Source organism: Rhinolophus ferrumequinum, chromosome 9, assembly GCF_004115265.2.
Source record: "Rhinolophus ferrumequinum isolate MPI-CBG mRhiFer1 chromosome 9, mRhiFer1_v1.p, whole genome shotgun sequence".
Lineage (NCBI taxonomy): Eukaryota > Metazoa > Chordata > Mammalia > Chiroptera > Rhinolophidae > Rhinolophus > Rhinolophus ferrumequinum.
In genome coordinates, this window is record NC_046292.1 from 17,689,439 (window position 1) to 17,715,698 (window position 26,260).

The window sequence follows — 26,260 nt, forward strand, 5'->3', positions numbered from 1 at the left end:
CTGAGCTGTAACCACCTGGTCTCCCCCACGGGTCTAGGATTCCTGTTAATTTTATAGTACTGACTTTCATTAACAGGCCCCTGCCTTTCCCCTTTCCTTATAAGGTCCGGCCTTTATAAGAGAACTTCCCGAAGGAGCCTCTTGTCCCTTTCTGTAGAGGTTTTGCTCTAAAGCAGTTCCATCTTACAACTTGCAAGCTTGGCCCCACAGGCTGTTTAGGGAAACTGCCACCTGATGGATAACACCTATGTAGCACATACATAGGTCACATGAGACTCCTGTTCAGACCCATGGCAGTGACAACATATAATAAAATGTTGCTTTTACAAAATGGTAATGTTTTAATTACCATCAGAGCCAGCTTTGTAAACAGTCATTTATTTGGACTTTAGTTTTACAAAGGGAGTTCTCTCCCACCTTGTAGTAGATATGGTCACATCAAGCTCAGGCTTGTTAAGGGAGAGATGTTTAAACATAATACATAACTCTAAAATGCTGTAAAGTACCACAAAAAATAAATAAAACTGCCACCATTCTACCTTCTACCCCCCGCCCCCCATACCCAAGTTAGGGAGATTTGACTTATCACTCAAAAACGTGGCAGGAGTAATCGTCCCAAACTTAGGCTGAGTAAGTATGATGACAGCAGAGATTAAAAGTCTACACACCTATAAGAAGCAATGTTCCAGTCAGGCATCTGAAAGAGCACAGAAGTGGCTCGTGCCAGCTGACTCACAGGCTCTCGTGGAAGGATGAGTGCCTGCCCTTCCTCTTCAGTGTACCAGACTCACACGGAATATACCAGCCACGTCTTCCTCAGGGAAAGACATGTGCCAACCATATCGTCTCAACAAGTGTCTCCATCTGCTTTATCTACACGAAGAAAGTGCTCAATAATAAGAGCTTCATCCCCATACCTCCCTCCTAACCAAACACACTCCCCCCAACACACATACCCCGCCAAGACATTTCCTTATGGCTGTCATTTCAAGGTACTTTTAGAACCAAACCCTCAAAGACATTTAGACTTGGTGCCTGATAACTTGATTACCTTCAGAGTCCGCGGTAAAGAGCACATCAGGCTGCAGGTTTAACTGACTGGGCCTATCCTGGAACTGAGCCCAAGGGCTGCTAGGAAACTGCTCGAAGCCCTGATTCCGACTGTTAGTTACATCTCTGAAAGGAGCTCTAGAGGTGTGGGCAATGACGCGCTGGCCCTGAGAATCCTCAGTGAAAAGCTGACTCCAGGAGTCCCTGTCATTCTTTTCACTGTCCCAGGAAAAGACAGGAACAGCACAGGAGCTTTGTTTCACTGCTTCTGTGTTTTCTCCGCTCCAGGGATCCCTGTATGTTTGAAAAAGGATAGGGGACTGCCTATTTTCTTTGGCAGACACCTTTTCCAGTTTAGTCTTGTCCAAGGGCTGATGGCCCCTGCCCCCAGGTGGTTTACCACGTCTCTCCATACCCTGACAGTTATTTTTCTTAGATCCATGAAGCCATTTCCTCTTCTGGGAAGAATCCTTTTCTCCCTCCTTTTGGTCCAGCAAGCAAGAACTTTCCAAGTCCTGGGTAAAGGAACAAGCCAGTGAGTCTTGACTCTCTCCAGCACAGACTAAGGTGTCAGGCTGGTTTAACAAAGGCATCCCAGTCAAGAATGGGGATCCCACTCTGTGGTGGCCAGAAGCCTGGAGGGACGGAGGAGAAAGCCCAGCTTCCCGGATGTCTGCAGGGGTTGAGGTGGCTAAAGGGGGTGCCACGCAATCATCCCCCCAGCCCTGGATCAGATGGTCTAGCTGGATTGCATCTTTCTTAGACTCTCTGTTGGTCTGACTTTGTATACGAGATGAAACACTCCTCTGATCACCATTTGTCTTTCCTAGTAAAACAGACATGAACAAATATTATTCTGTAGGAAAACTGCCCTGAGCAGGATTTAGCTGGCTCTTCCTGAAATCTGTTACCATCACTATCTAGTGCAAGGGTCTCCGACTCCTCACATACCTTTGTAGCTGATAGTCCTGCTTTCACTGTTCTGTCCTGAACAATTCCTGCTTTCGATCTATTCTCTCCTGAACGATCTTGCTAAAACACACGTCTTATATTCCCCACCTCCAATATATGAATGCCTCCCACGACCTACCTACGAAAGTCAAACACGACATATAATGAGACCACAGCCTACTTTTCCAGCTGGCTTTTCATATGTGCAGTTTGTTTAACATATGGCACATCAGTTTTGCTTTTATCTTTTATTAAATGTGCTTTCTGCTATATAGTGATCCTTGCCAAACACTACTCTTGGATATTATCCTTTGAGAAACATGCTCAACACAATTTTTGTAAGGCCTCAAAGATCACATTAACCATCCAATTCTGAGAAACCTTCTGGTGACAGAGTGAAGAATGCAGGTTCCCCACTCCCACACATTTTGTGGTAAAGAGAGTGAAGACGTAATTCGATGCTAAGTCAACCAACAAGAAGGACAATAATAAACAACTACTAGTGTCCAGCCTGTCCATTTTCTCAGGCATAGAATGGACCCTGTTCAGCCATGGAATTCCCACTCCCCTTTAAATTATACCAAGATTAATTACAAACAAACCTGAATTACTGATTTTCTTCTTTCCAAATTCTCTAAGAATTACATTGCAGAAACTATGTTTTATGAAAGAGTTCTCAATTTTGCCTAGGAATTCAATACAGATTGTAGAGTAGAATTTTGAAATATACTATAGAATATACCAAAACTATTAATTTGAAGTAGAATTTTGAAATGGAAAGTTTGAAAAAAAAAATCTGTCCTTGTTAGTTAAAGCAAAAGGGTGTTTAAGTTTTTGTTTGGGTTAGGAAGAGTGCATTTTGAAGGCTTATGTAAAGCAATCCTGGGAGTCATACCAGGAGTTAGAGCTCCCCTCCCAATGCCCTCCAACTGGCAGGAACCCAGCTCTGTAAGCCCCAGCCTGCTCTGAGACAGCTGGTCCCCTGAAGTAGGACATGCAAGCCAAACTTTCTAAGAAAAAAACATCGCTGAACCTTGACTAATTTGAAAAATTTCATGCAGAAATATCAATTATCAATTAATCTTACACAGATTACTCATTGTCACCAATCCAAGACATGTACCTAACTAATGGCAGGTGAGCTCCCCCAACTCCCAAGTATACCTTTCCTCAATGTTCTGGCAGGGAATACAAATATTTAATAGTAGACTGAGCAAAACAGAACCAGAAAAGTATGTTTGTAAAAGCATGTATATATTGCTCTTCAAAAGGTGATGATTTCTTGTGGTTTATAACCTCTTCTAATAGGTGAGCTAAGTTTAACACAATGCACTGGTGTCACCACTTCTAAATGTTCCAGCATGGAAAAATGAACGCACTCCTTTTTGCTCCCTGGGTGCTCCCAGACAGGTCACCATACCTGGCTGCAAAGTGAAGAAGGAAACAATGCTGGTCTGCCGAACGCCCGCAGGTGGAGTTCTTTGAGGGAAAGAGATCTTAGCCTTTCTCTCTCCAGGAAAGAGTGTTAGCATTTTGGTGCTTGACTTGATTAACTGTGTCTGAAAATGGGGAGTAAAAGAGTAATAGGACCTGTTAATAACAAAACAGCTGCCAGATAGGAGAAACTCAGTAAATCCCAGTGGCGTTCTTGGAGCCATGCTGCATCCTGTGGGCTCCACTCAGATCCTATATTCTAGGTAGTTTTTGCTGTGCATCATCGTCCACCATTTCCTGCCATACTGATGGTGTGTGCTTTTCCCAGGGATCACACATTCCAACCATACAGCCCAATCTTTCTGCTTCTCCATGGAAATCAGGCTAACTGAACAAACAGGCTTTGTTGAAGGGATTCTGGGGATGACGCTCTCCTTTATAGTTAATTAATGGTTCTACAGCAGTTGATGCATTTTGATAGTTTTCAGATAGGCACATAGTGGTTAAGAGCATGACTCCTGAGTCACACAGCTTGGGTTCAAATCAATCCCAATTCCGCCACTGCCACTTAGTACCTGTGTGACCCTCTTCAAGTTGCTTAATCTCATGTGACAAATGGGGACAATAACAGTACCTGTACCATAGGGCAGTTCAGAGGATTTGGTGAATTAATTCACAGAAGAGTCTTCCTGGCACAGAAACACCATTCAATAGAGTAGGTGGCTGTCATTAGGATGAAGAGCAGTGACACATCATCGGTCTTATTCTTTTCATCTCAGGCCCCTTTATACTTTAGAGTAGGAACTGGAAATGGGCCAGGAGGTTTTGGAAGTGTCCACTTTTATAACCTCATCATTATTTAGTGTGATTTGTTTTTGTTTCTATTTGTTTGTTATGGAATGCCTGAGAAGTAGAGAAAATTGGGTTATATTCAATTAAATTTGGCTGTGAAAGCCAAAGAAGAAATGGGATTTGCCAGTATTCATGCAGCAAGTTGGAAGTAGGCCTGAAACCTGAACCCAAATTCTAGCCCAAAGTTGATGTCATTTCATTTTTACATTTGGAAACTAAAATTGTACTTAGGTGATTAAAAGAAGAAATCCTGGATATAAAATTCATACTTTGACTTGTAGTACTGGTATAGAACTTCCCCTTCCACCATAAAAAACTAGAAAAGTGGATATGATACATTAAACAACTAATTTTAGACAGTGGATAAGAGAGTGCAGGGCTGATCCCTGAAAATGATTTTCGAGAAGGCAGGCAAATGAGGTGAGGCCCGTGATCACCCTAGCTTTCTGCTTGGCAGCTCTTGCAAGCCTGCAATGCATATAGGTTGCCCAGGCAGAGCATCACCAGTCTTGATGAATTGAGTAAACCGATACTGGAATTTGAGGAAGCTGAGGTGCCTGGGATTTGCAGCACAGAGAACTACATCCAGAAATCTACACAGAGATCCCTTAAGTCTATTACTGAATACTAACATACACATGTGTTAGGTGACACCCCACGGGGCCAAAGAAATGCCAGGAACTGTAAACTGAACAATTTCTGAGCTCACACAGGGCTGGGATAGTTCTAACCAGGAGAGGGACCTCCTTGACGACCAGGGGCATTCAACAGAGTTCTCAGAAGGATCATGCCTTAGAGCTAAACTAGCCCTAGGGCAAAAGCTATTCCAAATCCATCTTAACAAAGCTTAAAAGCAAGCATTTAAAGTAGCAAGCTGATTAGCCAAGAAACTTACCTACCTAAACAAATTTCAGTATTCTTTAAGGACAACAAAATCCAGATACCCAACATTGCAGGACTCAAGATGCTAGCATGCAGTAAAAAATTACTAGATATGTGAAGAAGCAGAAAAATATCCATAATTTGGGGATGGAGAGGGAATCAATAGAAACAGACCCAGAAATGTCAGGGATGACAGAATTAGCAGACAAAACCTTAAAAGTTACTATAAATATGCTCAAGAATTTAAAGGAAAATATGAAAATGAGAGAAACAGAGGATATGAAAAATTTGCTAAATGGCTTAACAGAGACCACAGAAGAAAATAACAGTGAACCTGCAAACAGCTATATTAACTATTCAAAATGAAGCAAAAAGTGAAAAAGAAAAAAGTTTTAATGACCTGTGGGATGTCAAGCATACATATAATTAATTAGAGTTCCATAAAACAAGGTGGAAGAGGGCAGAAAATATATTTGAAGAAATTCTGGCTAAAAATTTTGCAAATTTCATGAAAACTACAAATAACTGTAATAGATAGCCTATCAAAGATGACCAATACGACATCTCCCATTTCACACGCTCTTCTAACATAACATGCCACTCCTCCCATCGAGTGGTGAGATTCATATTCCCTCACTTGGGAAAAACTTTGTCAACACTAGACCAATAAAGTATGATACTAGGTTGATGCAAAAATAACTGCGGTTTTTGCAATTATGTTTAAACTTCTGAACCGCAATTATGTTTGCACCAACCTAACAGAAGTAACACTATATGATTTCCAAAATTAGGTCATAAAAACACCTTGCTTTCTTAAGATGCTCACTCTTCGGACCTGGCCACCATGCTATGAGAAAGCCGAAGCAGGCTCATGACTATATTTTATGAGACACATCCTAGATACGTGAAATCATGTGAGTTAGTATGCCGACAAGTATTTGAACACCTATACTCTAAGTACTGGGAATACAGTGATCAGCAAAACATACTGTTTCTGCCCTAGTAAAGCTTATAGCTTAAGGGAAAAAACAGACAAGCCAATAATAAATACCGTGTTTCCCCGAAAATAAGACCTAGCCGGACCATCGGCTCTAATACACCTTTTGAAGCAAAAATTATATATATAGGACCAGGTCTTACGTTAATTTTTGCTCCAAAAGGTGCATTAGAGCCGATGGTCCGGCTAGGTCTTATTTTCGGGAAAACACGGTAGTATTTAAATTACTACAAGTACACTAAGTCCCATATAGAAGACTTACAGATTATCAGATAACAGTAAGACCTCAATTAGCAAAACACTCGGGAATAAAGCTTTTTACCACGTGGGCCATACTTAGTAGTAGAAGGACGTTCCTTCCTTAGGTCAGAGTGACGTTGCCTCAGTTATCTCAGCGGAATGTTAAGGCTGAGCGAGAACAAGTCATCTGGAAAGGAGAGGGGCCCAGGTAAAAGTCGTTGAGCAGATTATCCCTACTTCAAAATAAAGGCAGCTCCAGTGTGTACGAGAAAGCCTATACAGGCTTAGGGTTCCTCCAGGACCAAACCCCGTGGGGAGCCACAGCGAGGGATTAACAATTCTTACTCTGTAAGAATGCCCTGAAGAATCGAACTTCAAGGAACACACTCCTCCAAACCAAAGGATCTCTAGTCCTTTGGTATATCACATTCATTGTGCCATCAAGTTTTCTTCCTTCAGAGGGGTGGAAGGAAAAACTGACTTGCCACAGCTATGGAGCTCCTGCTGTTCTTGTTATCACAAGCAGCCTTTGTGATGTTGTCCTACAAAGTGATGCTTTTTTCGCTTTTTTTTTTTTGAGGGGGGTTAGGGGGCTGCAAATCACTCCAAAAGTGTGACCCTATTTTACACTTCACAACTCTAGTATCAAAGCAGATCTGGGGTTATATACTCCACCCCTCTTACTATTAGAAAATGTTTTCATTCTTCACAGCATTTAAATTCAGTGTAGCCCTCATTCTATCTTTATCCCTTCTGATAATTTATCTGTAAATTGGTCTTAAAGTTCTGCTTTCAAACCAATTTAATTCCTTTTTTAAAGGATTCATATGGCCTTCAATGAAAATCTAGGACATAATTCGATCCAACTTCCTTTTTTCATAATGGTCACCGTGGTCTTAAATATATGAAGTCTCACTCTCCATATAAACTGACATGGCTTTAAAATACACGACTATCTGTATTTCATTCTTTTTGCCCTGCTTCCTCCTCCTTTATGCTTTGCAGGGCCCATACGCATCTCCTCCCACTTCTAGAGTCACTGAGAGCACCATCGCCAAGTCCCGCCTTCTCCTTAGTCTCTCATACTGTGTTTCCCTGAAAATAAGACCTAGCCGGACCATCAGCTCTAATGCGCCTTTTGGAGCAAAAATTAATGTTAAGACCTGGTCTGATATTATATAAGACCCAGTTTTATATTAAAATTAAGACCGGGTGTAATATAATATAATATAATATAATATAATATATATAATACCGGGTCTTATATTCATTTTTGCTCCAAAAGATGCATTAGAGCTGACTGTCCAGCTAGGTCTTATTTTCGGGGTAACACGGTAGAATCTGCCCTTGGCTGATTTTAATCTGTATCTCTTCACTGTAATAAACTGTAACCATGAGTATAATAGCTTTCAGTGAGTGCTGAGTCCTTCAAGCAAATTATCAAACCTGAGAGTGGTCGTGGGGCCCTCATCTTGGTGTCAGAAATGCGGGTGGTTTTGGGGACCCCCTACTTCCCCTCCGTCTCACAAACGCCCCTCTGCCACTGTTCATACTGTTCCTCACATGCTCACTCCACCTCCACCGCTTTCCAACAAACTCCAACCACTGCTGTAAGGTCTGCCTCAAACGCCACCGCGGCCCAAAGCCTTCCTTTTTATTTTAACAGCTTTGACATATAATTCACATAAAATTCACCCATTTAAGTGTACAGTTGTTTTTTTCCTTTCATATACATTACAATGTCTGGTCTTTTGTGACTGGCTTCTTTCACGGAGCATGTCTTGGAGGCTCATCCAAGTTGCAGTATGTATATAAGTACTTCCTTGCCTTTTTTAATTCCCTTTTTATTGACAAATAATATTCCATTGTATAGATATATCATTTTATCTATTCATTCCTCAGTTGATGGACATTTGGGTTGCTTGTACTGTCAAACTGTTTTCCAAAGTGCCTACACTATTTTATGTACACACCAGCAACGTATGAGGGTTCCAATTTCTCCACATGCTTGCCAAAACTTGATATTATCTGTCTTTTTGATTATAGCCATCCTAGTGGATGTGAAGGGGTATCTCATTGTGATTTTGATTTGCATTTCCCTAGTGACTAATGACGTTGAGTATATTTTCATGTGTGTATCTAAACAGAGCTATAACAAGAGATTGGAATAATAATTTTAAAACTTCCTGCAAAGGAAAGCCCACTTGTGCCACCTGGAGAGTCTGGGGATTTTCAAAACCAGCAAGTCTAAGATACTTTCTGTTTAATAGGCCTTCCTTTAGCTTCTCTCTCTCCTCTGGCATTTCGCCTAAGCCAGCAAAAAGAAACTAGGCAACACCTTCCACACTGCCTGGAATCTCCTACGTCACCCAATTCCTTTCTACCTTCCACCGTATTGGCCAACTGTATTGCTAAAATTCCTGTCATTACATAATAAGGATCCCATTTTGTCTACTTTAAAACCCTCACCCACGGACTCCTCTAAGGCCATCGCACTTCTCAAAATAGTTTCGTAAAAGCTCTTCAAGCTTCCGCTAGCACCCTCTCCAAAGACCTTCCATCTGCCACCCATTGCCCCATTCCAAAGCCACTCCCACATTTCAGGTTTTTGTTAGGCAACACTCCACTTCCAGAACCAAAATCTGTATTAACTTCTATTGCTGCATTAACAAATTGCCCCAAAACTTACCAACTTCAAACAACAAACATTGTCTCACCACCTCTGCTCATCAGGAATTTGGGAGCTGCCCAGCGAGGCGGTTCTGGCTCACAAGCTCATTAGGCTGCGTTCAGGGTATCGACCAGGGTTACCGTATCCACTCTCAAGGTGGCTTGCTCACGCTGTTGGCAAAGGCCTAGGTTCCTCACAACGTGAATCTCTCCACAGAACTGCTTGACTGTCTCATAACATGGGGCTGGCTGCCCTCAAAGAGTGAGGCTGAAGCGGCAGTGTTGCTTGTGACCTGGCCTTGGGATTCTAACACTTCCATCACACTCTCTTCAGTAGTCACCGCGTACAGCCCACACTCATGGGGAGGAGAATTAGGCTCCATGGTTAAAGGGAGGAGGATGAAAAGAATTTGTGGATATATTTTAAACCCTCCGCCCATGATCAAATATAATTTCTTCCTCTAAACCCTTAAAAAAATTTTCTTATGCCCCTAAGGCGCTTACGGTCTGCCTGACAGTTACTTGTGTACCTATTGTATTCCCTGCTGCCGGGGTTGTAATCATCTTACTCACTTTTTTACCATCTGAGGACATCTTATACATTTAGAAAAAGAAACACACATACACTGGACCAAGAGTCAGAATCGAGCCTTACAGCTGCACTTAACTCTGATGTGATCTCAAGTACATCTCTATCTGAACTTTTCTCATCTGTAAAATGGGGATACTCACAGCTCCCTCACAAAGCTATTAAAAAGTGGAATAATGTAAAAAGTTTTACAAACCACAAGCCACTACATAAAGATCACAATAAACATTTGTGAAGTACACTTATAGACTTCTGGCAGTCTCACAGTACAGACCCTAATAGTACTGCTACCACAGACTTCAGTAGTTAGTTTGAGCCTTTTCCGGGGCAGTAAAAATGAACTTTTCTTCTCTATTTTTGTTTCTTCTTCTATCATTTCAGTAAGTATCAGGGAGGAGGTTATGTGAAGTACATGCTTTAACTGCCATTTTACCAGAGGTCTCCAGTCCACCTTTGCTCTAAAAGCTCAAAGTCCTCCCACTTATCCTGTCATCAAAGTAAGGCGAGAAGAAGCAACTACAATCCTATCTAACAGCTTCTGAAAAGCAAAGCTCAAGTAGATTAGTTCATTCACTCATTTGCTCATTTAATAAATATTTACTGAGTACCTACTATGTGTCAGATGCTGTTTGAAGAACTACCTAATGGAACTCTCATTCTAGTAGGTGAAGCAAGACAATAAATGAACAATACACAGTACAGTTAACCTTTGAACAACACGGATGCGGACTTTTTTCAATAAATATAGTTGACCCTTCGTATCCGTGGGTTTCACATCCATGGATTCAACCAACCACGGATGGAATTTTCTATCTGTAGTGGGGAATCCATGGATGCAGAGGGACGACTATGCATTGCTCTATGCCATTTTACATAAGGTCTTGAGTACCTCAGATTTTGGTATCCAAGAGGGGTCCTGGAACCAATCCCCCGCAGATACGGAGGGCCGACTGTAGTTAAGTTTTTGAGGAGTCAGAAGTTATATGTGGATTTTCAAATGCATGGCAGGTCGGTGCTCCTAACCCTCGTGTTGTTCTAGGCTTAATTGTATCTAGTATTCGTATGTCTGACGGTGAAAAGCATGGAGAAAAATAAGGCAAGATTAAAGTAGTTATGGAGTATGAGGAGTAGGGGCTATGGAACAGCAATTTGATGGTGGTTAAGAAAAGGACTCCCTGACAAGTTGACACTGAAACAAATGAAGAAGCGGAGCCATGTGGCATTCTAATCCCTATGCACTGCAGGCAGAGGTGGACCAAAGTCCCAAGCACGGTGTCCTTGGCTTTGAGGGCCAGCAAGAAGCCTAGTGTGACTGGAAAAAGTGAGGCACAGAAAAGAGTAGAGGAGGCCGAAAAGGCGTGAGAGAGCATGCATGGTCTTGAGAGCCTTAAAAAGGTTTGTTTTTACTGCAAGACAGAAACCACTAGATGGTTTTAAATTTCAGGGTGTGCAAAGGATCACTCTGGTTCAGGTGGCAGTGGTAGAAATAGAAAATGATGAGGTTCTAAACACATTTGAAGGGAGAATCCAGAGGATTTGCTGGACTGAACGTTGTTAGTAAAGTTGCAAAATGTCGAGAGTGGCATTTAGTGTTTTACCAAGGCTGCCTCAAAACCACTCATGACTCAGCCAAGATTTCTGATATGTTCACATTTCCGTCCCCCTCTTACTTAGGTCCACTTCTTTGCTACGCATTTAAAGGGTAAGGAACTAAACTGCATTATAGATGAAGAAGAGAAACTATTTTTTGTTACAATGACATTTTAAATATAAAACATCTAAGAGACGGCAAATACACAAATCACATACTAAATCTTTTTACCTCTTTAATGTGTAAGAAGACATGTTAGAAATGTCTCTCAATGTTTTCAAATAGAGACAGCAAAGTTAAAATACAAAATTTGAAAACTATGTCAATTAAAATTAAAATTTTAAAAATCCTGTAAGTCTCCCATGTAAAGTTCTCCACTGTATATTTAGTGAAAGCTGAACAGCAGAACAGTATGTTTGATACAATCTCATCTGTGGGGGAAATACACACACACACACACACACGCACATTTATTTATATAGTTACAGAAAATGTCTCAAAGGAAACCAAATTGTTAATAGGAGCTACTGCCAGTGAGGCCTTTGCTTTTACTTAACACAATCCTATACTATTTGATTTTTTAAAAAAATACGTATTACTCTCATAAAATAGACTGAAATGCAAACAAATACAATGTCCTCCATACCAAGGCCTAGGTAATGAATGTAAGTCTGCCATGCTTCTGCAGGTAGTCAGCCCAGAAGAGAAGCAAACTTTCTCCACACATAGGCCCCTATCTTCTGGCCAGACAACAAACTACCCCCCATTCTCCTCAAAATAGCAGACAGTTCTGTTTAGGGATAAGTGGGAAGAAGCATGTTTTCGAAACCACTGGCCAGTAGTTACTGCCTCTCCAAATGTGTCTACTTGAGAGCTACTTTAGGAAGAGGCAGGTTTCTACATCCTGTAAAAGGGAACCTTTAGTACTTCGCTGTGGGCTGGAAGTCTAAAGTCCGAGGAACTCGTGGGGGAACCAAATTTTAAACAAAGTAACAAGGGAATAAAGTTGTCTTATAAATAAAGGGAATAAAGTAACAAGAAGGAGAAATGGTATCAGTGACTGTGGTCATAAGGTTCAGGCCTCCAGAAATCCTAGAGGCCTAGAGATCCTGGAGAGAAGATTCACGCCACACACTAGATCAGCAGAACAAATGTTTTCATTTACGATGATGAAACAAAAAGGAGTGATTTGTGGTGTCCATGTACAGACATAGAGCCAAGTACTGGCTCTCAGCTTCCCTATGGATTATTTTCTTTCTCTCCTGAACTCTTCCTAACTCTCTTCCATTTCTCTCCTCTTTCCAAATTAAACTGGTATTCAGGTTTCCCACCCATCACATGCCATTCAAGAATGTATTCCAGGGGCGGCCGGTTAGCTCAGTTGGTTAGAGAGCAGTGCTCTTAACAACAAGGTTGCCGGTTCGATCCTCACATGGGCCACTGTGAGCTGCGCCCTCCACAACTAGACTGATACAACCACTTGACTTGGAGCTGATGGGTCTGGAAAAACACAAATAAATGTTTAAAAAAAAAAAAGAATGTATTCTAATAGTATAAAAGACTTATTCCTAATTCAAGGAGTAATAAATACCCATTGCACGTTTTGATCTTTTTTTTTTAAATGAATATATGTATTTCCCTAACAACCATAAATTAGCCTTTTCCTCTATATTTGGGGGGGGGGGAAGTCACCATTCTATCTGTGCTGTAATATATGCTACAACTCATAAAAATATGCTACAACTCATACTTTTTTGCATACTAATTCACAAACTAAAGAACAAAAAAGGTTACCAAGGAAGCAAGACAACTTTAAATCGCTGATTTAACAAGCTTAGTTAACACAAAACGCTAAGGTTGACACAAGATCTTCTCTCAGGAATTCCTGCATTGTAGAAAATATGTTTCAGATTCATGAAGTGACCCTAATTTTAACAACTGAATAGAAGGGAGAGACTACTATATTTACTAAACAAATCTATGTTTCATATTCTTAATTTTAAAAATAGAAACATTTTTGGGGCCAGCCCGGTGGCTCAGGTGGTTGGAGCTCCTGCTCCTAACTCCGAAGGCTGCCGGTTCGATTCCCACATGGGCCAGTGGGCTCTCAACCACAAGGTTGCCAGTTCAATTCCTTGAATCCCGCAAGGGATGGTGGGCTGCGCCCCCTGCAACTAGCAACGGCAGCTGGACCTGGAGCTGAGCTGCGCCCTCCACAACTAAGACTGAAAGGACAACAACTTGAAGCTGAATGGCACCCTCCACAACTAAGATTGAAAGGACAACAACTTGACTTGGGGGGAAAAAAAAAAAATAGATACATTTTTGACTCAGTGATTCAACTTCTAGTAATTCATCCTATAGATACATTTGTGTATGTGCAAAATGATGTGTGTATAAATTCTTTATTACAGAAGTGTTTTTAATAGCAAAAGTTTGGAGATAACCTTTTATCAACAAAGGACTGGTAAAAATGTAAATAAATAAATAAATATGGACTGCTTTGGACTGAACTGTGTCCTCCCAAAATTCATATGTTGAAGCCCCAACCCCTAAAAGGCACGATCTGCCATGTATGCCCTTTCACCTTTCAGACCTCACCTACTCTTCTCTGCCTCACTCTGCTCCAGCCATACTAGCCTTCTTGCTGGCCTTCAAGCCAAGCACACACATGTATCTGTCTACAGACATACCGCGGAGATATTGCAGGTTTGGTATGACAAGGAGAAAATTCTGAGATGTCCTAAATTAAATTGCATTAGGCCAGAGGGTGGAAGGAAGAGACAAGAAGTTAATCAGTTAACAACTGCAGGGCAAAAACAAACAAGACTACTTACATTCCTGTGTATGTTGGAACTTTGAATTAACTTCCATGTGGCTTTTACCCAGAGAGAGAGAATACCAGGCGCCACTGAACCCCAGAAGCCTCTGCTTCTTGTTTACACATGAACTTGTTAACCTCTCTGACCTCCAATATCACATTTCCCTTGAAACCACTCATCTGTGCATATTTTCTTCCTTGTAAGAGCACTAGCCTTTGTAGCAGTTGGAAATGGACTTGAACCCCTGCTTATCTGGGTAAATTTCTTAATCTAAGCCTCAATTTTTGCATCTGTAAAACAGATAATGGCAGTGTTTACTTCATTGAATTTTTGTACCTACCACTGATAAGGCATGTAATATCCCAGCAAAGTGCATCTCCTTTCTCCCCGCTAAGACTGTAAGCAACTTTAGAACAAGAATCCTGCCTGTAGTGTGTTTTGAGCCTCCGTTTTCATGTATAAAATGGGTATCATTTTCTACCATATAGAGTTGTACCACACAAGATAACATATCTGAAATACTTGGCACAATGCCCAGCATAAAATGCTCAATAAACAACAACCATTATCTCCTACTTTTGTTCCTTTGTAGTGACTAACAGAGTATCTTGTATATGTGACAAATTTCCCCTTCCTAGTCAGGGCACCTGGGTTAGTTACTTAATCTGTTTCCTCATTCCTGTAAGGCTCATGATACATATAATATATATTAAGTATTTAATACAGTATCTGGCACCCAGTGGATGCTCAATAAATATTAGGCCAGCTCCCCTTCCCGTCTCTTCTATTTTTTTCCCCTAAAGTTCCTGGTTCTGGCAGGTAGACGGCCTGCAACCTGGCGCCCCTCAGCATGAGAATTTCCCAAATTTTCATATGCACCCCTTCCCAATACTTCAGCCTCTTCTGACGCCTCTCAGGGAATCGGAGTTCCTGAGGAGTCTGCTCCATCAAACTCCATGGAGCCAATTTTCTCTCCACCTCTCCGCCACACTTTGCTGTCCCAATCTCTCCATATATCTCCCCAGCCTTCCTTCCGCCTCGTTTTCTCTCCAGCCTCTTTCCCCAAACCCCATTTTTCACCCTTCGTCAGGCACCACTCCCTCTCGCCTCTGAATTCCCAAAGCTGTTGCTTTCTCGGTCCCCGACTTTACCTTCATTACCTTCGGGTCCCCTAAACTCCCTTCTCACGCCTCCAGATCCCCAAGCCTTCCCCCAACACCCTCTCGTGCCCCAACGTCCCACCTGCACTTTCCTCCTCTTCAGCGCCGCCGCGTCCAGCCACACGCCGCAGGCCTCCTCCTCGGGGTCTCGGCGCCTCATGGCCGCTCAGGAGGCCGAGCCATCCGGACACTGGGCTGAGGACACGAACGCCTCACGGAATGGCCACATCACCTCTGCCGACGTTCGAATCTCGCGCCAACGCTGTGGGAGGAGTTACGTCACGGCCGCCCCAACGCAGGTACCGCCCCCAGCGTCCGCTCCAGCCGGGCGAAAGCTCCGCCCCTTTCCCCAAGACGCGCCGGACGCCTTTGACGAGGACCGCAAACTGGTCTTCTGCAGCGTGGAGTTCTTTTCCTTGTACGAAGGTCGTCACGTTCTTTCTGATCTCATCCAAGTGTTGTATTCCGGAAAATATGTTGTGTGAACATGTTCGCGACATTGAACAAGAAACGTGCATTTTCTTTTTGCTGAGTTGGTTGCGCTTTCTTAACTGTAAATATAATAACAATAACTACCCCGGGCTCAGGATTTTCCTGGCCTCGTCTCTGAATCCTCACAATAACCCAAAAGGAAGGGTGGAGCCGAGGTTCAGATCCGCCCGACTCCAAAGCTAGGGTACCCAACAGTACCCTAAATGGTTAATGTACCCTCGAGTTTATGAATTACTTTTGTAATTCAAAAACAGACAATCTAAGCTGAACTAAACCCACATGGGAGAGGATTTAGAAAATGTTAAAATGAAAGCTAAAAATTTGGAGCCAAGAACTAGTTTTCAGTCCTGCCTTCACGGCTTGGCTGTGTGACCTTGGATTTTAAAGGATCAAGTGAGGTAAGGTTTGTGAAAGTACTTTGTAAAATCTAAAAGCCTCTCAGAAATGCAAAAAGGATGGCATCGCACCTGTCCTTCCATTCCTAACCACAATCTCCATAGATGTGTTTTATATATATATATGTATGTATATATATATGTATGTATATGTATATTTCTTACGCATTTGGGAGTTTTTCTTATCTGTACTTACTAATTTTCCTTCATTGTACATATATTACTTGTGTACTCTGAAAAAAAGCAATATTACAAAAGTTAACATAATAATAGTTAACATACAATATTCCTTGATTGAAAGAAAGACCAAAAAAAATGAAATGTTTGTCAAATAATAAAATGTATTATGTATATATTTTGAAACATTGTTAACTTCTAAAATTTATTTAGTAATAAAACTGCTCCCACTCCTTTGCCAAAAAAAGTTCATACATATAGTGTATAAGGCCCCAATGTCACCTCAGGCAAATATAAAACAAGAACTGCCCCCCTCTTTCCTGTGCCAATCCCAGGGGCCCCAGCTTCCCCCCTACCCCACTCCCAAAACCACTGCCCACACTCTGAGCAGGCACATGGGTCTCCCTGGGACAGGAGACAAAACACAAAGAGGCAGCTGTTACCACAGTGACTTTATTGCATCCAGGCCATGTGACAGTCCAGACCACCCCTAGGCTCCAGCCCCAATGAACTCTTCCCATACCTCTTTGCCAGGTCTTTCCCTCTGCCTGGAATGCCTTTCCTCTTCTCCAGCAGCAAACTCCTATTTACCCTCCCCAACTCAAGACCCTGAGGGTCCTAGGCAGCACTGATTATTCCATCCTCAGGACTTCCCCTGACAGTTCATTCCATTCAAGCCTTTGATGCTGCATTGATCCACAGGGCCCACCCAGTCGGTGGCCTGTCTCTGCGCAGAGGCCCAGGAAATGATAAATGCATAACTGAATAGTGAACAAGGAAACCAGGAGAGAGACTGGGAGGGATGTGTGGAACATAGAGGCCAGAGCTAGGAGGGTTGGGCTCACTATCTGAGACTGTGACTGAAGGGGTATGGGGCACTGGATGGGATCCATTTTCACCTGGCACAATCTTTACCTTTGGGGGCACTCTGGAGTTCCAAAACTCCAGGCTGGGGTTCAAACAATGGTAAGATCTGGAACACATTTTGGCCCTGCCCCTCCTCTATCCATCAATGAAATCTGAGCAGAGGGTGGTTGCTGAGGCTCCCTCTGCTTCTCAGCTCAAATCTGACTCTGGCCTAAATTCCACCTTCACCCCCTCCCGAATAATCTGGAAGCCCCAAACCAGGGTCCTGGCTCTGGCTGATCCCCCCATCCTCAGCCCTAGTGAGAGGCAATGTGGAGAAGCAAACCAGGATGGCTCACATCTTTATCTCTTTCCCTCTCCCAGGGCAGGGAGCTAGGGCATGCCCAGGAGAGGACGCCTGCACCTCCCAGCCAATCCCGAAATCCAAGGTCTAGCCAGTACCACCCCTGGCAGCTGAGACATGCACAGAGTCACTGCAAGCCAGACACAAACAACTTTACCAGGCCTTGTTCCCATCTAGAGCCAAGCGCAGACCCCCAACGAGCTCCCACTCTCCCTCCCTCCCTACCAACGGCTGCCTTGCTTCACTGGGTCTTCCGATTGAGTTTCCGCTGTACCAGCTGGCTCAGGAGGAATGCCGTGAGGACACTGCTGCCCACAGTGAGCAGGAAGAGGCCGGCAAAGTCGTGGGGCCAGCGGGTGTGCAGTGGCTCATAGATGGGCCGCCGGGCCTCGTAGTCCAGCGCCACAGCCTCCAGCTGAGCCAGCGTGCACAGCACCAAGAAGACGTGGAAGACCTGGTGGCCCTGCCCAAACATGTGGCAGCTGCCAGGGAACCAGCGCTCAGGCATGAAAGCTGAGAAAAAAGCAGCAGCCAGCAGGAAGAAGACGACCTGGCACTTGTGGTAGAGAAGAGCAGGGTCGTCCAGGGTAGGGCTGGGGGACACCAGGATGCGGTGTGCCACAGGGCTGATGTCCAGCGCATAGGCCAGTGCTGAGGGCACCTCCTGGCAAGTGCGGCCCAGCAAGCCGGGCCTCTGGATGTACTTGCTGTAGCAGGAGCCAGTGCAGGACAGCCAAGCGAGAAAGGCAGCCATGGGCAGGAAAATGGTCTGCACTTGGGCGTGCCAGGCAGGCTCAATGGCATAGTAGAAATGCGCCAGGGCACTGCCAAACTGGTACACGGCTACACCTACATAGTCCAGGAAGAAGAAGCTGTAATGCCAGAACTCGGACTTGGCCTGTAGGAGGTGAGCCAAGGCACTGAGGGAGAGGTAGGTGAAGGAGGCGAGGACAATAATGAAGAGCGGCAGGGCATGGGGGTCTCCCCGGAAGTCCACGGTCCCCACAAAGATGGCCAGCCGCAGCAGCAGCACCAGGGCGGCCAGCAGGTGGGTCCAGACATTCACCACCTCGTTGTGCTGCTGGAACAGCGTGCGGAAGTAGAAGCGCCAGGTCTGATGCAGTGGCCGGTAGCCCACATAGATGTATGGTTTCCAGAAGAGGGGTGGCACCTCGGCTCGGTCTACCGTGAAGACAGGCTCTGGCTGCACGGATGGCTGAGGCTCCTGGTGGAACTGCCGCAAACTGGGCAGAAGGTGGCTGAGCTTCTGGGCCACCATGGTGGCCATGTCTGTGGGCCGGACAGGGAGCTGGGAGAGGGGCGAGAGCAAAGTCAAGGGCTGGTATCCTCACCCCCTCACCCCTATGCCTAATTCTTACTTACTCCCTCTTCCCCACCCCCTTGTCCCTGAGTTTTGGAGAAGAGGAGAGCTCAGCTCTGACACGTGATTGTCCTACTCCCTAATGTATCCCAAGTGCCTAGAACACTCCCTGGCACACAGTAGGTGCTCCATAAATGTTGGAGGGATGCATTAATTAATGAAGCTCACTACCTCAGCCATTTTTTTCCAGCCCAGGCTCCACACAGCAGCCCCCAGTGTTTTCTCCTGTGTTGATGTTGCCATCAGTGTTCACCTGGCAGTGACAATGACCTTGCTAACAGACCTGCTGCCTCTACCTCAGTCTCCCACTGACCCTCATTACCCTACATGATCTGGTCCCAGCCTTATTGCTCAACCACAATGTACTCAAATCCAGCCACAGCCTCACCGACCCCCTGGGCCTGTTGTTTCATATATCTATAGCTTCGTATAAGCTGTTCCCTCGACCTGAGACATTTTCCTCATCTTGTCTATCTGGCAAACTCCTATTCATCCCTCAAAACCCATTTCTTCTGTGATACTTTCCCTGGCCCACTGAACCTCCAATGGTCACCTTCCTCCTTGAGTTCCTACCATCAGTACCATCCTTGTCTACAGCGTTGTCTTCCCAACTCAGAACCTCGGGGAGCCAGAAAGCATCTCATGCAGCTCCTCTGTTTTACACAGAGGAAACAAGTGCCCAGACAGGAAGGCCTTTCCAAGAGTTGCCCAGTCCAGCAAGGCTTCCATCCCACCAAGAGGGCAAAGACCAGGGAAGAATGACATGCAATGGTGGCCTAGTTCCTGGGTCCCTCTGATCCATGAAGTCCAATCCAATGTTCCCTATCCCTCTCTTAGAACTTCCCAAGGCATAAGAGCATATGAAAGGCTCTGAGAAGTCCCGCAACAAAGAAGCCTGCTTCACTTTGTTATTGACCCTATATTTGCCAAGCTTACGTGACCAAGGATTCCTTTCCCACTAGTAATTGTATTATAAAGCCAGCTGACATGTAATAAGTGTTGACTCTTTACAAACTTGTTACTGTTAATTCACATAACTAGCCTGTGAGGTAGGTATTATGACACGCGTTTTGTTGTTGAGGACGGTGAAGTTCAGAGTGACCAGGAGCTCCTTACCCAAGATCACACAGACACACACCGAGGTGGAGCCAGGGTTTGGACTCAGCTCTCTGACACTTTTAGCCACTTGCTGCTGCCCTGCCTCCCATCACACCTCTCTGCATCCCACAGAACTCCTTTGGAAAATACTGGTCTGAAGCAGGCGACAAGTCCTTTCCTGTAAATGATTCCCTTAGGCTTCTAGCCACTGACTCACATCCAGGGACCCGTCTCCCCGCCTTTACCAGCTAGCCCCTCGCTCTGCACCATTTACCTCCTCAGCTGGGTGACAGCTCATTCACAGCCTCCCCCCTCTCCCAGGCACAGTGGGCCTTAAACACAGAACCCAGAGGCCACATACTGGGATGACAGAGGTCCTGCCACCCTATTTCCTTCAGACCACAGCCAGAGGCCCCATTTCATCTTAGGTCTATTTTCATAACTAGTTCCCATCTCCTGACTCCATGGAAAGGGGCCCTGGATCCAGGGGGAAAAGAGCAGGGGCAGGGGACCAGCATGAGCCGGAAGGATGAGGGTGGGTATCCAGAGGGCACCAGGCTGCCAGGACCTGCCTATTCCAGACAGCCCAGCCCAGCCCAGTACAGCTCCATGGCCCCCTTGCACTGCTTACCTAGGGGTTTCTCTAAAGCCTGGGGGCTGATGACTTCTGCTGTGGGACTGGCAAATTTGCCAGATGCCAAACACTGGAGGGCACTTCCACAGGTGAAGGTCACTAGGGGTGGGGCTTGCAGGGACTGGGAGTGTCTTATGTGATGTCACTAGAGGGTGGAGCTAAAGACAGCCTCCACTCTTCTCCCACATTGGTCAAATTGTGACTCCCACATTGGTCAAATCCAGGCTAAACTCTACTTTTCTAGCCAGACCTCAGCTGCGGAAGGAAACTCACTGCTAACCTGTGCATGAAACATCAGGCAAACCGAAGGCTGGCTGAAAAGTTGTAACTTACCCAAGACCACACAGCAAAACGGGCAAAGCTGGACTGAGACCAGGTTTCCAGGGCCTGAATATTAGGCAAACTTGACTGGCTTCTGTCCCCTATTCAGTGGACATCAGAATAGAAGAAAGTTAGGAATGAAAAAGAAAGCAGATACTGTAAAGGCTCATGATGGAGATATACTTCAGATTCAGACAAACCAAGTCTGACTCCTGATTCCACAATATACCAGCTGTGTGACCCTAAGACAAGTGACTTACTTTCTCTGATCCTTAGTTCTCTCATGAGAATTATAATATTAACTACCTCATAGATTGTTGGAAAAATTAATTAGAATAAAGCTTTAGTACAGTTTAGGGACTCGATAAATGATTGCTTATTATTATTATTTATTATTAATAGTAGTAGTAATTAATTATTAGTAGTACTAGTAGTAGTATTTGAAATAGCCCCAGCCCAGAAGATTTGCTTGGGATTCTCTAAAAACCACAGTCCTCTTTAAGCTCTCAACGGCTCGTTCCACTGGCTTTGGAGCCTTTAGAAAGCTAACTGTGTCTCTTTAAATATTTACTTTGTCCTAAGGGTACATTTAGGGACCAGGGAAATTTGGCTGGAGTTTGAACTTCTGGGGACACTGACCTTATTAAATAATTAAATTGTTTCTGCAAAGGCCATTCAGAGTTACCCCTCAGGATTCACAGAGCCCTGATCTGTACTTGCCCACAGACCCAAGAGGTGGTTGGGAAGTGAAACCCCCAGGGAAAGGGCCACAAGCCCAGCAGCCCCATCCTGGTGGCACCAAGCCAGGAGGGGGATCGGGGGAGGAAAAGGGTAGACAGTGCTAGCAGGTAATCCAAAAGGCACGCTGCAGGTTTGGGAGGCTTCCAGTCCAGTTGGCTGAGCCTCAGAATTAAGCAGGCGGGAGTTCCTGTCAATCCTAGCAGCTCCTTCCTCTTCTCCCCTCCCACCTCCCCAACCCTCCTAATTCACATTCCCCTTTTCTAAATTCGTGGTCAACCTCATGAGGAGGTTGCTCCTCAACCAAGGCTTGCCACCCTCAGTTCCTCCTGATGTCCCCCCCCCGCCCCCGCCATACACACTATCAAAGAATCCCCTAAGATGTCTGTGGGCAAAACAGAGGACCAGGTTGTAGGAATGGGTAGTAAACCGTCTCTGGAGTGGGAGAGCGCCAGGTTATACCCATCCCACAGATTCACAGATTTTACTCAGTGCCTGCTATATGCCAGCCACACTGGAACACTACAGGGGCTGGGGCACCTGGTGAATGATGCAGACAGGCTCCCTGCCCTGACAAACAACCCAAACAAACCAAGTGCCCAGTGGCCTAAGAAAATCCAGTCCAGAGAGAAGCCACCCAGGTGGTGACCATGGAGAACTGGAGATTGCTGCTGCCCCAAGGACGGGTGTCTACCACTCACCTCTGGCAGACTATTTCAAAAGAAGCCAGGTCCCCATTTTTATGTGAGGATGGGATTTAAAGTCTGGAACTTACCAGCTGTGTGACTGCCAAGGTCCCTTAATCTCTCTGAGCTATTTCCTCATTTATAACCAGAGGATAATAATAGCTACCTGAAGGGATCTTGCAAAAGCAAAAGTCATGGATGCTAGGAGTCCGCTCTGACACAGCTTTGTGGGGTTCTAGTCCTGGCTCAGCCACTCAATCCCTGTGTGACCTTGAACAAGTCCCTTCCCCTCTTGGCCCTGTTTCTCCAAGTGTTAAGGAAAGTGAATTCACCAGTGACTTCAAAGGGTCCTTGAGGCCCAGAGACATTCCAACATTTGTTTTAGGCCTACTATGTGCCAGGGCTGGAGCTTTGCAGTAAACAAAGCAGTTAAAACACCACCCTTATAGAACTAATTGCCCAGCTCATTAATAGTTAAGGGTAACACCTAAGGGTATTAATACCCTGACCTCTTGGAGCTTAATAGCCTAACTACATAACAACTAACTATTATAAATATTATTTGGTTATAATTCCACTTCTTGTTTTGCCTCTTTCCTGGTATGCAAAATACACTTGGCCCTTGAACAACAAGGGTTTGAACTGCATGGGTCCATTTATATGCAGATTTTTTCAATGAACATGTACAGTAGTGTAAATGTATTTTCCTTACGATTTCCTTAATAACTTTACTTTTCTCTAGCTTATATTATTGTGAGAATATAGTATGTAATACATATAACATGCAAAATATGTGTTAATCAACTATTTCTGTCACCAGTAAAGCTTCCGGCCAACAGTAGGCTATAAGTAGTTAATTTTTTCGGGAGTCAAAAGTTTATAAGAGGATTTCTGACTGGGGCAGGGGGTGGTGTGGGACAGTACCCCCTAACCCCCTGTTGTTCAAGGGTCAACTGTATCCATTGCTGCTTTTCTGGGCTCGGATTGTTCAGCACACTCCCTTAAAGACAACTTTGTCTTGCCATGGAAAGCAAAGTCTAACCTCATTAAATCAAAATAAGGCCAAGGCCAGACCTGCGTTAACACTGGGGCTGTCAGAGGTAAACCCCCCTGAGGGGCCCTGACTAGGACAACACAGTGTGGCAGAGCCTGAAACATTAACAAGATTAGGCACTAACATTAATAATTTACAGTAGCTTGCTGTTTACAAAGAACTTTCACGCACATTTCATCTCTCCCTCACTGCAACCCTTTGAACCTGCATCTAAGCTGGTGTCACAGCTTCAGAGGCAGGATGGCAGAGCACAACACGTCTGTCTGACTCCAAAACCAATGCTCTTGCCCTTCATCCACTGTGGTCAACTCCCCGCACACAGAGGGTGGTCACATTTTATACAAGCAAAGTTCTCATCCCTGGCTGGCTTCCCAATCTTGCAGCAACTGGGTCACCTCCCTAAATGCAAACCAGTTTCTCAACTCAGCCCAATATGTTTAAAGAAAATGTCCTTCCATGTCTTTAAAAACTGAACAGAAACCAGTTTTGTTTTTTTGTCACTGCACTTGGGGACTCCATTTGTACTGAAAAGTGTGATCAGAATGAAATAAGTAACTCTTAAAGGAATACTTCCATGGAGCTCAGACTCACAAACACTCTGACAGGAGGAGGAAAGTGGGCCTGGAGAGATTCCGTAAACAGGCTACAGTCACCCAGCATGGAGGACAGGAAAGGGACCTGAGATTCACCACTGACCAGCCAGAGCCCATCTGGGCTGTGGAACTGAGGCTGGAGACGGACAGCCTATCACCAAGCTGCCCGGAGGTGGCACAAGCCCCATGACAGGAGGCTGGGTCCCTTTCATATAAGATCCTGGGCCGTCCACCCAGGTGCAACCAGGCTCTGAGACTCCATCAAACTCTCAAACTCCCCAGCCTTGGCCTGACCTGGCTGCTCACTCCACCCTGGCCTGCAGGGGCTGTCCCTGGGAAATCTCTGGGTCCTCAAAGCCTTCAGGTGAGAGGCAAGTGCTGCGGGCAGTGTGGGATTCCATCTTCCCCTTCCCTCACTGAGTGAGGGGATCGCCCATGCCCTCCTGACACCAAGGGAGGCCTCCCCATCACAAGGGGCCTAGGCTCCTGGGGAGCAGGAGCCCCTCTGGGTCCCCATCAGTGCTATTCCCACTGTTCCTGGTTTCCCAACAGGGACCCCCTCACATTTCCCAGTTCCAGGTGCTCACACCCCATTTTGCCCCTAGACTCTCCCTAGGTTTTTCCGCCAGTGGAAGCAGCGAGCTCCCTGTCAATTCTCCTCCAAGGTATCACGGCCCTCCCGGGCCAGCTCTCCCCTCAGCCCACAGCCTCCCAGATGTGCTCCACCTCCAGCTCTGACTCCCTTTCTCCTCCCGCCTCCTCCCACTCGTCCCTGAGATGCTTTCCCTACCGCTCGGCTTCTCCTTCCTGCTCCCACTTCCTCAGCGGTGGTGCTCCCTCCAGCTGATTTCCCCTGGCGTCGGGAGACGCCCCCGCTCCAGCAGCGCGGTCCTGCCTGTGTCCTCCCTCCCCACGGGACCCTCCCCACACTCTCACACTCACACAGAGCTCGGGGCTGCCCGCAGCACCCCGCGCCGCGTGGGAGCAGCCCCTCGGCACGCTGCTCGCCCTTCCCACTCCCTCCAAGTCGGGTACCTGCGGGTGGCGGCTGGCGGAGCGGAGCTGGGAGAGGAGGCCCTGCAAGTCCCGGCAGCGAGCGCGCAGATAAAGGGGCGGCGGGGGAGCGGCCCCGCCCGGAGCCGGGGGAGGGCCAGGAGGCGGCTGGCGGCTGGCGGCGAGCGGGGGCAGCTCGGGGACTCCCGGCCCGGCCTCCGCCCGCCAGGCCTAGGCGATCGCCCGCGCCCACCTCGCCGGCCTCGACGTGGTGCAAACAGCCTCCTTTCCACCGTGTCCAAGTGTTGCACGCGGAGGAGAGACAGAGTCTTGGGAGTTCTGTGGTCCCTACGCAGATGGAGAAACGGAGGCCAGAAAGCAGAAGTGGTTTCCCAAGTCCCAGGGCTTGGCAGAGGCACTGCGAAGGCTCCAGCTCAGTGGTTCCCACTTCCGGAGACTTTAGGGCCTTGTTGACTTGATGGGGAAGGAACAAGTTGTATCAGGAGCAGGACAAGTTTCCCAGCTAGAGCGTGTGACAGCCCGAAGCCACTTAAATCCACACACCTAAGCTACTTCTGATGAGATAAGCCTGGCCACCCCCCTTTTCATCTCTGCCTGGGGAGCTCCACCCCACCTCTGCAGCCATCTTATTCAAGTTCCCTCTCCTCGGGCAGCGGGCCCGTGATGTGCCCAGCCCCAGGCACTTTGTTCGGACCTGTATTAAAACACCCACTTTGTTCTCCCTAGTGTACATCTCCCTCAGGAGTGGGGCACCTAAAGGATGAGGGGTTCCTGCACAGAGGAGCCCCTCAGTGAATATCAGACCAGCAATGGCAGGGGTTGCTAGCTCCTGAGGTGTGCAAAGACCTGGACCAGGCAGACCTGGGAGACACCCCACCCAGTCTTGGGAACACACAGCTTTGATGGACAAAGAGCTAAGAGAAGATAGTCCAGGAGGGCCACTGCTTTGCCCTCAGGGAGCTTTGAGTCCATTCAAAGAGGCAGTTGTGGGACATGATGACAGGACCCAAGTCCTTGCCCTACCCCTCACTCACCATGCGACCTTGGCGAGTCTTTTTGTTCTCTCTGGGCCTCAGTATTATTACCTGCAAAATGGAGATAATAATACCAGCCTGACAGGATTATTAGGAGGATTAAATGGATATGAAAGTTGTTTGTCAACTGCAATGTCCTGGAGAAACATATATTTCTTTACTAGAACAAAATGCGTATAATTGTAATCTGACAGG

At 45.8% G+C, this 26,260-nt stretch overlaps 2 protein-coding genes across 4 annotated transcripts; both read right to left on the minus strand.

Moving 5' to 3' along the window:
• Nucleotides 1–353: 353 nt before the first annotated feature.
• On the minus strand, nt 354–16,337 carry AUNIP (aurora kinase A and ninein interacting protein). 2 transcript variants are annotated; one of them, XM_033115280.1, is made up of 3 exons: nt 15,321–16,337; nt 3,422–3,560; nt 354–1,876 (listed from the first exon to the last, which is right to left on the minus strand). In XM_033115280.1, exons 1-3 carry the CDS (start codon nt 15,396–15,398, stop codon nt 1,023–1,025), a joined length of 1,071 nt encoding a protein of 356 aa, XP_032971171.1. In that variant the 5' UTR covers nt 15,399–16,337; the 3' UTR covers nt 354–1,022. The 2 variants fall into 2 exon arrangements, with proteins under 2 accessions (XP_032971171.1, XP_032971172.1); XM_033115281.1 differs by having other exon boundaries at nt 1,433–1,565; nt 15,321–16,295.
• A 1,311-nt stretch (nt 16,338–17,648) lies between these two features.
• PAQR7 (progestin and adipoQ receptor family member 7) lies at nt 17,649–25,556 on the minus strand. 2 transcript variants are annotated; one of them, XM_033115282.1, is made up of 3 exons: nt 25,053–25,556; nt 20,959–21,047; nt 17,649–18,821 (listed from the first exon to the last, which is right to left on the minus strand). In XM_033115282.1, exon 3 carries the CDS (start codon nt 18,798–18,800, stop codon nt 17,754–17,756), a length of 1,047 nt encoding a protein of 348 aa, XP_032971173.1. In that variant the 5' UTR covers nt 18,801–18,821; nt 20,959–21,047; nt 25,053–25,556; the 3' UTR covers nt 17,649–17,753. The 2 variants fall into 2 exon arrangements, with proteins under 2 accessions (XP_032971173.1, XP_032971176.1); XM_033115285.1 differs by lacking the exon at nt 25,053–25,556 and adding an exon at nt 24,808–24,829.
• Between the last annotated feature and the right edge of the window lie 704 nt (nt 25,557–26,260).